This window comes from Pristiophorus japonicus, chromosome 5, assembly GCF_044704955.1.
Source record: "Pristiophorus japonicus isolate sPriJap1 chromosome 5, sPriJap1.hap1, whole genome shotgun sequence".
Lineage (NCBI taxonomy): Eukaryota > Metazoa > Chordata > Chondrichthyes > Pristiophoridae > Pristiophorus > Pristiophorus japonicus.
This window is the reverse complement of record NC_091981.1, coordinates 236,628,028-236,642,880: the sequence shown is the minus strand read 5'-3', so window position 1 is coordinate 236,642,880 and position 14,853 is coordinate 236,628,028. Positions and strand designations below refer to the sequence as shown.

The 14,853-nt window shown below is 46.8% G+C and overlaps 1 protein-coding gene across 3 annotated transcripts in view; it reads left to right on the top strand.

The window, feature by feature from the left end:
* Positions 1–14,853, top strand: part of c5h10orf67 (chromosome 5 C10orf67 homolog) — a 475,763-nt gene that overhangs the window by 360,697 nt on the left and 100,213 nt on the right. For all 3 annotated transcript variants that reach the window (XM_070881415.1, XM_070881414.1, XM_070881413.1), the window contains exons 12-13: positions 5,767–5,832; positions 5,991–6,078. In XM_070881415.1, the coding sequence (XP_070737516.1) occupies positions 5,767–5,832; positions 5,991–6,078 (154 nt within the window). The remainder of the gene's footprint in view (positions 1–5,766; positions 5,833–5,990; positions 6,079–14,853) is intronic.

Sequence of the window (14,853 nt, the reverse complement as noted above, 5' to 3'; positions counted from 1 at the left end):
ACTATACTCTTAATTTTTTTTCTTTTCAAATATTCATCCACTTTCCTTTTAAAAGATATGCATTCCACTCCCACTAGTATTTCTGGAAAGACATTCCATTTCCTAAGAACCCTCTGCTTAAAAAAACCTCTTCTAACCCCTTCATTATTTGATTTATGCCCAGGCTTCCTGGAGAGGAAAATTGTCCCTTAAATGTTTTGAGCACTTTGCTTGTTCATCTTCCTGATTGTAACTATCATTTTCCGGGACATCCGTTCGTGTATGGTACTGTCATCATCTGAGATTTTTCTCTCTGGGCCCGAACTTGGTGTCCTTACCGCCCGCTGCCACCGACTACCACCGAGTTTTTTCGGCGGTCTCCCCCCGCCCCGGTGCCAGTTTCCACTAGGCCTCCCGTTAATGGGAGGGAAGGACCACTGGGAACCGCCCGCTGATGGCCACTAGCGCGCAAGGCAAGTAAGTGGCCTCCCGCCCGCCGAGCTGGCAGATTCCTCCGGGCGGGAGCTCGGTGGCAGCAGGAGGAAGGACCGCTGCATGGAGGCAGGTCTAACCCCAACGGTATTGATTGAGCTAATCAAACTGGTAGCAATGCGGTGGAGGAGGATTTCCTGGAGTGTATTAGGGATGGTTTTCCAAACCAATATGTCGAGGAACCAACTAGAGAGCTGGCCATCCTAGACCGGGTAATGTGTAATGAGAAGGGACTAATTAGCAATTTTGTTGTGCGAGGCCCCTTGGGGAAAAGTGACCATAATATGGTAGAATTCTTTATTAAGATGGAGAATGACACAGTTAATTTGGAAACTAGGGTCCTGAACTTAAGGAAAGGTAACTTCGACGGTATGAAGCATGAATTGGCTAGAATAGATTGGCAAAGGATACATAAAGGGTTGATGGTGGATAAGCAATGGCAAACATTTAAAGATCATATGGATGAACTTCAGCAATTGTACATCCCTGTATAGAGTAAAAATAAAATGGGGAAAGTAGCTCAACCGTGGCTAACAAGGGAAATTAAGGATAGTGTTAAAACCAAGGAAGAGGCATATAAATTGGCTAAAATAAAAGCAAAAAAACCTGAGGACTGGGAGAAATTTAGAATTCAACAGAGGAGGACTAAGGGTTTAATTAAGAGGGGGAAAATAGAGTACGAGAGGAAGATGCAGGGAACATAAAAACTGACTTCAAAAGCTTCAAAAATATGTGAAAAGAAAAAGATTAGTGAAGACAAATGTAGGTCCCTTGCAGTCGGATTCAGGTGAATTTATAATGGGGAACAAAGAAATGGCAGTCCAACTGAACAAATACTTCCTTCACGAAGGAAGACAGAAATAACCTTCCGAATGTACTAGGGGACAGTGGGTCTAGTGAGAAGTAGGAACTGAAGGATATCCTTATTAGGCAGGAAATTGTGTTAGGGAAATTGATGGGATTGAAAGCCGATAAATCCCTGGGGCCTGATAGTCTGCATCCCAGAGTACTTAAGTAAGTGGGCCTAGAAATAGTGGATGCATTGGTGATCATTTTCCAACAGTCTATCGACTGGATCAGTTCCTATGGACTGGTGGGTAGCTAATGTAACACCACTTTTTAAGAAAGGAGGGAGATAGAAAACGGGTAATTATAGACCGGTTAGCTTGACATCAGTAGTGGGGAAAACGTTGGAATCAATCATTAAGGATGAAATAGCAGCGCATTTGGAAAGCAGTGACAGGATCGGTCCAACTCAGCATGGATTTATGAAAGGGAAATCATGCTTGATGAATATCTTCTGGAATATTTTGAGGTTGTAACTAGCAGAGTGGACAAGGGAGAACCAGTGGATGTGGTGTATTTGGACTTTCAAAAGACTTTTGACAGGGTCCCGCACAAGAGATTGGTGTGCAAAATCAAGTATTGGGGATAATGTACTGACATGGATAGAGAACTGGTTGGCAGACAGGATGCAGAGAGTCGGGATAAACGGGTCCTTTTCAGAATGGCAGGCAGTGACTAGTGGGGTGCCGCAGGGCTCAGTGTTGGGACCCCAGCTCTTTACAATATATATTAACGATTTAGATGAAGGAATTGAGTGTAATATCTCCAAGTTTGCAGGTGACACTAAACTGGGTGGCGGTGTGAGCTGTGAGGGGGACGCTAAGAGGCTGCAGGGTGACTTGGACAGGTTAGGTGAGTGGGCAAATGCATGGCAGATGCAGTATAATGTGGATAAATGTGAGGTTATCCAATTTGGGGGAAAAAACACGAAGGTAGAATATTATCTGAATAGCGGCAGATTAGGAAAAGGGGAGGCATAACGAGACCTGGGTGTCATGGTTCATCAGTCATTGAAGGTTGGCATGCAGGTACAGCAGGCGGTGAAGAAGACAAATGGTATGTTCATCTCTTCATAGCTAGGGGATTTGAGTATAGGAGCAGAGAGGTCTTACTGCAATTGTACAGGGCCTTAGTGAGGCCTCACCTGGAACATTGTGTTCAGTTTTGCTCTCCTAACATGAGGAAGGACGTTCTTGCTATTGAGGGAGTGCAGTGAAGGTTCACCAGACTGATTCCCGGGATGGCAGGACTGACATATGAGGAGAGACTGGATCGACAGGGCTTATATTCACTGGAATTTAGGAGAATGAGAAGGGATCTCATAGAAACATATAAAATTTTGAAGTGACTGGACAGGTTAGATGCAGGAAGAATGTTCCCAATGTTGGGGAAGTCCAAAACCAGGGGACATACTCTAAGGATAAGGGGTAAGCCATTTAGGACTGAGATGAGGAGAAACTTCTTCACTCAGAGAGTTGTTAACCTGTAGAATTCCCTACCACAGAGAGTTGTTGATGCCAGATCATTGGATATATTCAAGAGGGAGTTATATATGGCCCTTACGGCTAAGGGGATCAAGGGGTATGGAGAGAAAGCAGGAAAGGGGTATTGAGGGAATGATCAGCCATGATCTTATTGAATGGTGGTGCAGGCTCGAAGGGCTGAATGGCCTACGCCTGCACCTATTTTTTTCTATGTTTCAATGTAAGTATGAAGACCTGCAAAAAAAGGTTAGTGAACTTCTATTTATTATTTTTTAAGTGATTTATGTGGATGAGGTCTCCTGAAGGTCTTCCAGTGGGTTTTTTTGCGTAAATTTTTATTTTTATGTGCTCCCCCCTTCCTGGGCCCGACTCAGTCCTCGGTAGCACTTTGGTAAGGATTGTATTTGCTGCCGAGATTGGGTACTCCCGTCCGCTGCCGCCCAGACTCACAGCGTAAGTCCCTTTTTTGCCGCCGGGCGGTCTTTCAAGGACCTTTTTACAAAACTCCCACCCAAAGTACCGTCAGGTATCTCGACGGTCCTTTGGGTGGCACTTGGGCGGAATTCAGCTTCCACCAAGTTCAGGCCCCACACAAATGTTGTTATAGCACCTTTATCCACTCTGTACTCAAGATAAAACAGTAACGTCATTCTAAGCTGCCAGCATTGTTGAATGGGATTTTGGGGTCATAAATAAAGTACCGACCCTAACTGGCATTCTTCAATAGGTGCACTATACCTAAATGAGCCCCAATTCAAAATGACGATGACCGAATTCTGTGCATAAAATGGGTGGGTAAGATTAGGACCTCGCTTTCAGTGTCTTACCATCATTTTTACGAGGTAAAATGGACATTCCCAATTTTAATGTTACCCCCAACATGTTGATGTAGGGGCACGGGTGAAAGATTCATGCTCCCTATCCTGGAAAATGGCCAAATGTAAAAAGCAGGTGGAATTGCGGAAGAGTTATTTCCCTCATTTTCCAATGTCCTGACCAGAGACCTTGGCCTTGATTGGAATTTTAGTGTCAATGTTTCTAAATCCTGCTACATTTCACTGCTGTATATTGCTGTAAAATTACTGACAGAACAACGCTTAGAGGTAAAAAGAAATGTGCTGTTCTAATGCTTTTAAGCAAAGCAAATATTGCATGAAATTTTTAACTCTTTCTAAACGTAAGGGCTTGTTTATTTCACTCCATTAAAGGTGCCATGTAAATGCAAGTTGTTGTTTATGCAAAAACAATTATCGTATGTATCGGTTTCTGTATGTCAGAGGAATATATTTATTTACATCTACTGGCATTGAGTACGGCAAGCATTATTTAATTAATTCTTTCCAGAATCTAATCATAAATTACTTTATTGGACCCAAGTTTCCACATGATTTGCGCCTGATTTTTAGGAGCAACTGGTGGAGAACGGACTATCTTAGAAATCGCAATTCTCCACATTTTTTTTCTGCAGTTCTAGTCAGGTAGAACAGTTCCACTTTGGAACAGAATTTTTTCTTCAAAAGGGGGCGTGTCCGGCCACTGACGCCTGATTTCAAAGTTTCCACAGTGAAAACGTACTCCAAACTAACTTAGAATGGAGCAAGTGAAGATTTTTGTCGAACTGAAAAAACCTGTTCTACACATTAAAAAATCAGGCGCAGGTTACAAATTAGGCGTCCAGAACGAGGTGGGGGGGAGGGGTGGGGGGGAAGGGAAGTCATTAAATTCTACAATAAATCCTTATTTATACTTCTACAAATATTATACAAATAAATCCAACCTGAATAAACATTTAAAAGCAAAGAAAAGATTAAATAAACCATCTTCCTACCTGTGTGAAAGTGCTTCAGGCACGGAGAATGCAGCAGTCAGCCTGAGGCGCCCGTTCTTCCCGCGGGGGGGGAGGAGGCGCCCGTTCTTCCCGCGGGGGGGGAGGAGGCGCCTGTTCTTCCCGCGGGGGGGGGGAGGAGGCGCCTGTTCTTCCCGCGGGGGGGGAGGAGGCGCCTGTTCTTCCCGCGGGGGGGGGGGGAGGCGCCCGTTCTTCCCGCGGGGGGGGGGAGGAGGCGCCTGTTCTTCCCGCGGGGGGCGGGGAGAGGAGGTGGCTGTTCATTCCCGCGGGGGGGGGAGGAGGCGCCCGTTCTTCCCGCGGGGGGGGGAGGAGGCGCCCGTTCTTCCCGCGGGGGGGGGAGGAGGCGCCTGTTCTTCCCGCGGGGTGGGGGGAGGCGCCCGTTCTTCCCGCGGGGAGGGGAGAGGAGGCGCCCGTTCTTCCCGCGGGGGTGGGGGAAGGAGACAGTGAGAAGGCTGCAAGTGCTGATGTGCTGATGGCAATGTGCTTTTATTAAAAAAATGTTCAAAAATTAAACAGCTACAAAGAACTACAAAAATGGCCAAGTGCCAATGTTTTTTTCACACTGCGCGTGCGCGAACGCTCCAACGCGCACGCGCAGCGTTGCCGGCAGGAAAAAAACTAATTTAAATAGTACCCGCCCCCTCCCACTTACAAAATCGGCGCGAGTGTAGGCTCCACCCCACTGCGCGCCGCGCCAGGCAGACAAGGAGCTGCAGAACGCTCCAGAATCGCGAGGTTTTTTTTAGGCGCCGTTTTAGGCGTGAAAAACGGGCGCCCAGCTTGGAGGGGCGCCCGTTTTTTATCGTGTGGAAACTTGGGCCCATTGTCTCTCACAAACCTTTTCTAATTCTTTCAATGGCAAGATGCACCTTCCACATACTAGTATCCTCCCCACAACAATGTAGTCACCAACTCAGCAATGTCACAGGAGACCTACCAGTACTTACTGAGTATCTTTTGAAAACAATATCTACTGAATAAGAAACAGTGCTTATTGCTAAATCTCATCAGTATTCAGGGCGTGAAAAAATATAATTAAGTAACTATAGCATATTTATTGGTACTGGCCTTGAATAGCGTGTGTCTTTCACTAATTAATTATGTATGCTTGTTTTTTAGCCTTAATAAACGACTAGATCGAACAAATCGAATGTGGGAAAAGAAGTTTGCTGTACTAAGACAAAGGTATAATTTATGAAGTTCATAAACAAAATAATATATTTTATTTGGCAATGAAAATTGCGTTATTCTTCACTTAATTATTGTTGCAGTGATTCAATAAGTTGATTTTTACAACTCATTGCCGTGCAATTTTATTTTAAAACAAATCTGTAAACTTTCAGTTGCCATGCCTTAAAGGATGAGATGTATCTGAGATGTTCTTTGCAACACCAAGCACCAACCCTCCACTGTGCTTTTACACGTTACACAGTAAGTACCTATTAATGAAATCTGCAATTGAAAACAAAGGCATACAATGTGGCCAAGACGAGTGAGAGGACAGAGGATTGGAAAAAATTTTTAAGCCAGCAGAGAACAACTAAAAAAAATGATTAAGAGAGGGAAGATAAGATTATGAAAGTAAACTAGCATGAAATATAAAAGCAGATAATAAGAGTTTATACAGGTACATAAAAAGGAAAAGAGTGGCTAAAGTAAATGCTGGTCCCCTGGAGGATGAGACTGGGGAATTATAATGGAGAGCAGGGAAATGGCAGAGACGTTGAACAAATATTTTTTATCGGTCTTCACGGTAGTAGACACTAAAAACATCCCAATAGTGGATAATTAAGGGGTTAGAGGAAGCGAGGAACTTAATACAATCACTATCACTAATGAAGTAGTACTAAGTAAAATAATGGAACTAAAGGAGGACAAGTCTCCTGGACCTGATGCCTTTCATCCTAGGTGTTGTGTATCTGTAAAGCATGCACTCCCATGTTCTGCCACCAGGGAGTGCATCCCCTGAAGTCCCAAGGGATCCCAGCATTCCTTGGGAGCACTCTATATAAGCCTGTTCCTCACTCTGGAGTGTCTTAATAAAGATTAAGGTCACTGTTACTTTAACATCCCTGTGTGCCGTCTCATCTGTGTTAGGAACACAACAACTGGCGATGAGTACATGAATCCAACGCAAAGATGCAGCAAACTGTGGGCATCCTGGAGAAGTTCTCGGAGGGTGAGGACTGGGAAGCCTATGTCGAACGGTTAGACCAGTACTTTGTAGCCAATGAGCTGGACGGAGAGGGAAGCGCTGCAAAAAGGAGAGCGGTCCTCCTCACGGTCTGCAGGGCACCGAACTACAGCCTCATGAAGAATCTTCTGGCTCCGGTGAAACCCACAGATAAGTCATATGAGGAGCTGTGTACATTGGTTCGGGAGCATCTTAACCCGAGGGAGAGCGTGCTGATGGCGAGTTACCAGCGATTTGAAGGTCAGGAAGTGGCGAACTACATCGCCGAGCTAAGACGACTTGCAGGACAATGTGAGTTTGATGGTTACCTGGAGCAAATGCTCAGAGACTTTTTTGTACTGGGCATTGGCCACGAGACCATCCTACAAAAACCTTTGACGGTAGAGACACTGACTCTCAGTAAGGCCATTGCGATAGCACAGGCGTTTATGTCCACCAGTGATAACACCAAACAAATCTCTCAGCACACAAGTGCTAGCAATGTTCATAAATTAACTGGAACTGTGTTTGCGAGCAGAAATGCACAGGGCAGAAACCACGAGTCTGCAACTGCCAGCAGGCCTCAGGTGACCCAGATGACTGAGAGTCCGCAACAAAGGATGAATATAAGGCAATTCACACCTTGTTGGCGTTGTGGAGGCTTCCATTCAGCCTATTCATGCCGCTTCAAATGGTATGTTTGCAAGAGCTGTGGAACAATGGGGCACCTCCAACGAGCTTGCAGATGAGCTGCAAGCTCTGCAAAACCTGCTAACCAGAGGAAGATCGGTCCATGGTGGATCAAAGCAATTTCGAGTCTCAGAGAGAGGAGGCAGATGCTGAAGTACACGGGGTGCACACATTTTCGACGAAATGTCCACCTATAATGCTAAATGTAAAATTGAATGGCTTACCTGTAGCCATGGAATTGGACACTGGCGCCAGCCAATCCATCATGAGTAAAAAGATGTTTGAGAGACTGTGGTGCAACAAGGCTCTCAGACCAGCCCTGAGCCCCATCCACACGAAACTGAGAATGTACACCAAAGAGCTTATCACTGTCCTGGGCAGTGCCATGGTCAAGGTCATCTACGAGGGCACGGTGCACGAACTGCCACTCTGGATTGTCCCGGGCGATGGCCCCACACTGCTTGGAAGGAGCTGGCTGAGCAAAATCTGCTGGAACTGGGATGACATCCGAGCACTATAACATGTCGATGAGGCCTCATGTACCCAGGTTCTCAACAAATTTCCTTCCCTTTTTGAGCCAGGCATTGGAAACTTTTCCGGGGCGAAGGTGCAGATCCACTTGGTCCCAGAGGCACGACCTATTCACCACAAGGCGCGAGCGATAGAAACATAGAAACATAGAAAATAGGTGCAGGAGTAGGCCATTTGGCCCTTCTAGCCCGCACTGCCATTCAATGAGTTCATGGCTGAATATGCAACTTCAGTACCCACTTCCTGCTTTCTCGCCATACCCCTTGATCCCCCAAGTAGTAAGGACTTCATCTAACTCCCTTTTGAATATATTTAGTGAATTGGCCTCAACTACTTTCTGTGGTAGAGAATTCCACAGGTTCACCACTCTCTGGGTGAAGAAGTTTCTCCTCATCTCGGTCCTAAATGGCTTACCCCTTATCCTTAGACTGTGACCCCTGGTTCTGCACTTCCCCAACATCGGGAACATTCTTCCTGCGTCTAACCTGTCTAAACCCGTCAGAATTTAAAAAGTTTCTATGAGGTCCCCACTCATTCTTCTGAACTCCAGTGAATACAAGCCCAGTTGATCCAGTCTTTCTTGATAGGTCAGTCCCACCATCCCGGGAATCAGTCTGGTGAATCTTCGCTGCACTCCCTCAATAGCAAGAATGTCCTTCCTCAAGTTAGGAGACCAAAACTGTACACAATACTCCAGGTGTGGCCTCACCAAGGCCCTGTACAACTGTAGCAACACCTCCCTGCCCCTGTACTCAAATCCCCTCGCTATGAAGGCCAACATGCCATTTGCTTTCTTAACCGCCTGCTGTACCTGCATACCAACCTTCAATGACTGATGTACCATGACACCCAGGTCTCGTTGCACCTCCCCTTTTCCTAATCTGTCACCATTCAGATAATAGTCTGTCTCTCTGTTTTTACCACCAAAGTGGATAACCTCACATTTATCCACATGATACTTCATCTGCCATGCATTTGCCCACTCACCTAACCTATCCAAGTCGCTCTGCAGCCTCATAGCATCCACCTCGCAGCTCACACTGCCACCCAACTTAGTGTCATCCGCAAATTTGGAGATACTACATTTAATCCCCTCGTCTAAATTATTAATGTACAGTGTAAACAGCTGGGGCCCCAGCACAGAACCTTGCGGTACCCCACTAGTCACTGCCTGCTATTCTGAAAAGTATCCATTTACTCCTACTCTTTGCTTCCTGTCTGACAATCAGTTCTCAATCCACGTCAGCACACTACCCCCCAATCCCATGTGCTTTAACTTTGCACATTAATCTCTTGTGTGGGACCTTGTCGAAAGCCTTCTGAAAGTCCAAATATACCACATCAACTGGTTCTCCCTTGTCCACTTTACTGGAAACATCCTCAAAAAATTCCAGAAGGTTTGTCAAGCATGATTTCCCTTTCACAAATCCATGCTGACTTGGACCTATCATGTCACCATTTTCCAAATGCACTGCGATGACATCCTTAATAATTGATTCCATCATTTTACCCACTACTGAGGTCAGGCTGACCGGTCTATAATTCCCTGTTTTCTCTCTCCCTCCTTTTTTAATAAGTGGGGTTACATTGGCTACCCTCCACTCCATAGGAACTGATCCAGAGTCAATGGAATGTTGGAAAATGACTGTCAATGTATCCACTATTTCCAAGGCCACCTCCTTAAGTACTCTGGGTTGCAGTCCATCAGGCCCTGGGGATTTATCGGCCTTCAATCCCATCAATTTCCCCAACACAATTTCCCAACTAATAAAGTTTTCCCTCAGTTCCTCCTCCTTACTAGACCCTCTGACCCCTTTTATATCCGGAAGGTTGTTGGTGTCCTCCTTAGTGAATACCGAACCAAAGTACTTGTTCAATTGGTCTGCCATTTCTTTGTTCCCCGTTATGACTTCCCCTGATTCTGACTGCAGGGGACCTACGTTTGTCTTTACTAACCTTTTTCTCTTTACATACCTATAGAAACTTTTGCAATCCGTCTTAATGTTCCCTGCAAGCTTCTTCTCGTACTCCATTTTCCCTGCCCTAATCAATCCCTTTGTCCTCCTCTGCTGAGTTCTAAATTTCTCCCAGTCCCCGGGTTCGCTGCTATTTCTGGCCAATTTGTATGCCACTTCCTTGGCTTTAATACTATCCCTGATTTCCCTTGATAGCCACGGTTGAGCCACCTTCCCTTTTTTATTTTTACGCCAGATAGGAATGTACAATTGTTGTAGTTCATCCATGCGGTCTCTAAATGTCTGCCATTGCCCATCCACAGTCAACCCCTTAAGTATCATTCGCCAATCTATCTTAGCCAATTCACGCCTCATACCTTCAAAGTTACCCTTCTTTAAGTTCTGGACCATGGTCTCTGAATTAACTGTTTCATTCTCCATCCTAATGCAGAATTCCACCATATTATGGTCACTCTTCCCCAAGGGGCCTCGCACAATGAGATTGCTAATTAATCCTCTCTCATTACACAACACCCAGTCTAAAATGGCCTCCCCCCTAGTTGGTTCCTCGACATATTGGTCTAGAAAACCATCCCTTATGCACTCCAGGAAATCCTCCTCCACCGTATTGCTTCCAGTTTGGCTCGCCCAATCTATTGCATATGAAAGTCACCCATTATAACTGCTGCACCTTTATTGCATGCACCCCTAATTTCCTGTTTGATACCCTCCCCAACATCACTACTACTGTTTGGAGGTCTGTACACAACTCCCACTAACATTTTTTGCCCTTTGGTGTTCTGCAGCTCTACACATATAGATTCCACATCATCCAAGCTAATGTCTTTCCTAACTATTGCATTAATCTCCTCTTTAACCAGCAATGCTACCCCACCTCCTTTTCCTTTTATTCTATCCTTCCTGAATGTTGAATACCCCTGGATGTTGAGTTCCCAGCCCTGATCATCCTGGAGCCACATCTCCGTAATCCCAATCACATCATATTTGTTAACGTCTATTTGCACAGTTAATTCATCCACCTTATTGCGGATACTCCTTGCATTAAGACACAAAGCCTTCAGGCTTGTTTTTTTAACACCCTTTGTCCTTTTAGAATTTTGCTGTACAGTGGCCCTTTTTGTTCTTTGCTTTGGGTTTCTCTGCCCTCCACTTTTCCTCATCTCTTTTCTGTCTGTTGCTTTTGCCTCCTTTTTGTCCCCCTCTGTCTCCCTGCATTGGTTCCCATCCCCCTGTCATATTAGTTTAACTCCTCCCCAACAGCACTAGCAAACAATCCCCCTAGGACATTGGTTCCAGTCCTGCCCAGGTGCAGACCGTCCGGTTTGTACTGGTCCCACCTCCCCCAGAACCGGTTCCAATGCCCCAGGAATTTGAATCCCTCCCTGCTGCACCATTGCTCAAGCCACATATTCATCTGTGCTATCCTGCGATTCCTACTCTGACTAGCACGTGGCACTGGTAGCAATCCCAAGATTACTACTTTTGAGGTCCTACTTTTTAATTTAGCTCCTAGCTCCTTAAATTCGTTTCGAAGGACCTCATCCCTTTTTTTACCTATGTCGTTGTTACCAATGTGCACCACGATAACTGGCTGTTCTCCCTCCCTTTTCAGAATGTCCTGCACCCGCTCCGAGACATCCTTGTCCCTTGCACCAGGGAGGCAACATACCATCCTGGAGTCTCGGTTGCGGCCGCAGAAACGCCTATCTATTCCCCTCACCATTGAATCCCCTATCACTATCGCTCTCCCACACTTTTTCCTGCCCTTCTGTGCAACAGAGCCAGCCACGGTGCCATGAACTTGGCTGCTGCTGCCCTCCTCTGATGAGGGAGAGAGTGGAAATCGAGCTGGACAGGCTGCAATGCGAGGGCATCATCTCCCCAGTGGAATTCAGTGAGTGGGCCAGCCCAATTGTTCCAGTACACAAAAGTGATGGCATGGTCAGGATTTGCAGCGATTATAAAGTAACTATTCATCGTTTCTCGCTACAGGACCAATACCCACTACCTAAGGCAGATGACATTTTTGCGACGCTGGCAGGAGGCAAGACATTCAGCAAGCTCGACCTGACTTCGGCGCACATGCCGCAGGAGCTGGAGGAGTCTTCGAAGAGCCTCACCTGCATCAACACACACAAGGGACTGTTCATCTACAACAGATGCCCGTTTGGAATTCAGTCGGCTGCAGCGATCTTCCAGAGAAACATGGAGAGCCTACTCAAGTTGGTACCACGCATGGTGGTTTTTCAGGATGACATATTGGTCACGGGTCGGGACACCGCCGAGCACCTATAAAACCTGGAGGAGGTCCTCCAGCAACTGGGTCGCGTAGGGCTGCGGCTGAAGGGGTCGAAATGCGTTTTCAGGGCAACAGAAGTGGAGTTTTTGGGGAGAAAGATCACGGCGGACGGCATTCGGCCCACAGACACCAAGACAGAGGCTATCAGGAACGCGCCCAGTCCACAGAACGACACGGAGCTGCAGTCATTCCTGGGACTCCTCAACTATTTTGGTAACTTCCTACTGGGGTTAAACACCCTCTTAGAGCCCCTACATGTGTTATTGTGTAAAGGTGAGAACTGGGTATGGGAAAAAAACAAAGAATTGCTTTTGAGAAAGCCAGAAACATTTTATGCTCCAACAAGCTGCTTGTATTGTATAACCCATGTAAAAGACTTGTGGTAACATGTGATGCGTCGTAGTACGGAGTCGGGTGTGTATTACAACAAGCTAAGTTGCAACCTGTCGCCTATGCCTCCAGGAGGTTGTCTAAGGCTGAGAGGGCCTACAGCATGATTGCGAAAGAGACATTAGCGTGTGTGTTCGGGGTAAAGAAAATGCATCAGTACCTGTTTGGCCTCAAATTTGAGCTGGAAACCGATCACAAGCCCCTCATATCCCTGTTCGCTGAAAACAAGGGGATAAATACTAATGCCTCAGCCCGCGTACAAAGATGGGCACTCGCGCTATCGGCGTATAACTATACCATCCGCCACAGGCTATGCACCGAGAAATGTGCGGATGCTCTCAGTCGGCTACCATTGCCCACCATGGAGGTGGAAATGGCGCAGCCTGCAAACTTGTTGATGGTGGCACAGCCCGCAGACTTGTTGATGGTCATGGAAGCATTTGAAAATGATAAATCACCTGTCACGATCCGCCAGATTAGGACTTAGACCAGCCAAGATCCTCTGCTGTCCCTAGTAAAAAAAACTGTGTACTGCATGGGAGCTGGGCCAGCATCCCCGTTGAAATGCAAGAGCTAATCAAGCTGTTCCAGCGGCGAAAGGACGAGCTGTCCATTCAGGCAGACTGCCTGTTGTGGGGTAACCACGTAGTGCTACCAAAAAAGGACAGGGAGACGTTCATCTCTGATCTCCACAGCACACACCCGGGTATAGTAATGATGAAAGCGATAGCCAGATCCCACGTGTGGTGGCCCGGTATCGACTCTGACTTAGAGTCCTGTGAACGGCAATGCAGCGTGTGTGCTCAGTTGAGCAACGCGCCCAGAGAGGCACCACTAAGTTTGTAGTCCTGGCCCTTCAGACCATGGTCAAGAATCCATGTCGACTATGCCGGCCCGTTTCTCGGTAAAATGTTCCTGGTGGTGGCGGATGCTTTTTCAAAATGGATTGAATGTGAAATAATGTCGGGAAGCACCGCCACCACCACCATTGAAAGTCTGAGGGCCATGTTTGCCACCCACGGCCTGCCTGACATACTGGTCAGTGACAATGGGCCATGTTTCACCAGTACTAAATTTAAAGAATTCATGACCCGCAATGGGATCAAACATGTCACCTCAGCCCCGTTTAAACCAGCCTCCAATGGGCAGGCAGAGCGGGCAGTACAAACAATCGAACAGAGCCTTAAACCAATCACAGAAGGCTCACTCCAAACCCGCCTGTCCCGAGTACTGCTCAGCTACTGCATGAGACCCCACTCGCTCACAGGGGTGCCCCCGGCTGAGCTATTCATGAAAAGGGCACTAAAAACCAGACTCTCGCTGGTTCACCCTACTCTGCATGATCAGGTAGAGAGCAGGCGGCAGCAACAAAATGTAAACAATGGTCGCGCTACTGTGTCACGGGAAATTGATTTGAATGATCCTGTGTATGTGCTAAACTGTGGACATGGTCCCAAGTGGATCGCGGGCACGGTGATAGCTAAAGAAGGGAGTCGGGTGTTTGTAGTCAAACTAGACAATGGACAAATTTGCAGAAAGCACCAAACGAGGCTGCGGTTCACAGACTGCCCTGAATAACCCACAGCAGACACCACCTTTTTCGAGCCCACAACACACACCCAAAGGATCAACGACACCACGCCGGACCAGGAAATCGAACCCATCACACCCAACAGCCCAGCAAGTCCAGGCTTACCCAGCAGCCCTGCAGGGCCAACAACACGCCAGCCCAGCGAGGGCACAGCCAACACACCAGAACATACATTTGTACCGAGGCGGTCCACCAGGGAAAGAAAGGCTCCCGACCGCCTTACCTTGTAAATAGTTTTCACTTTGACTTTGCAGGGGAGTGATGTTGTGTATCTGTAAAGCATGCACTCCCATGTTCCGCCACCAGGGAGTGCATCCCCTGAAGTCCCAAGGGATCCCAGCATCTGTATATAAGCCGGCGTTGAAGGCCTGTTCCTCACTCTGGAGTGTCTTAGTAAAGACTGAGGTCACTGTTACATTAACCTCCCTGTGTGCAGTCTCATCTGTATAAGGAACACAACACTAGGGTTTTAAAAGAAGTGGCTGCAGCGATAGTGGATGCATTGGTTGTAATCTACCAAAATTTCCTGGATTCTGGGGCAGTCCCAGCTGATTGG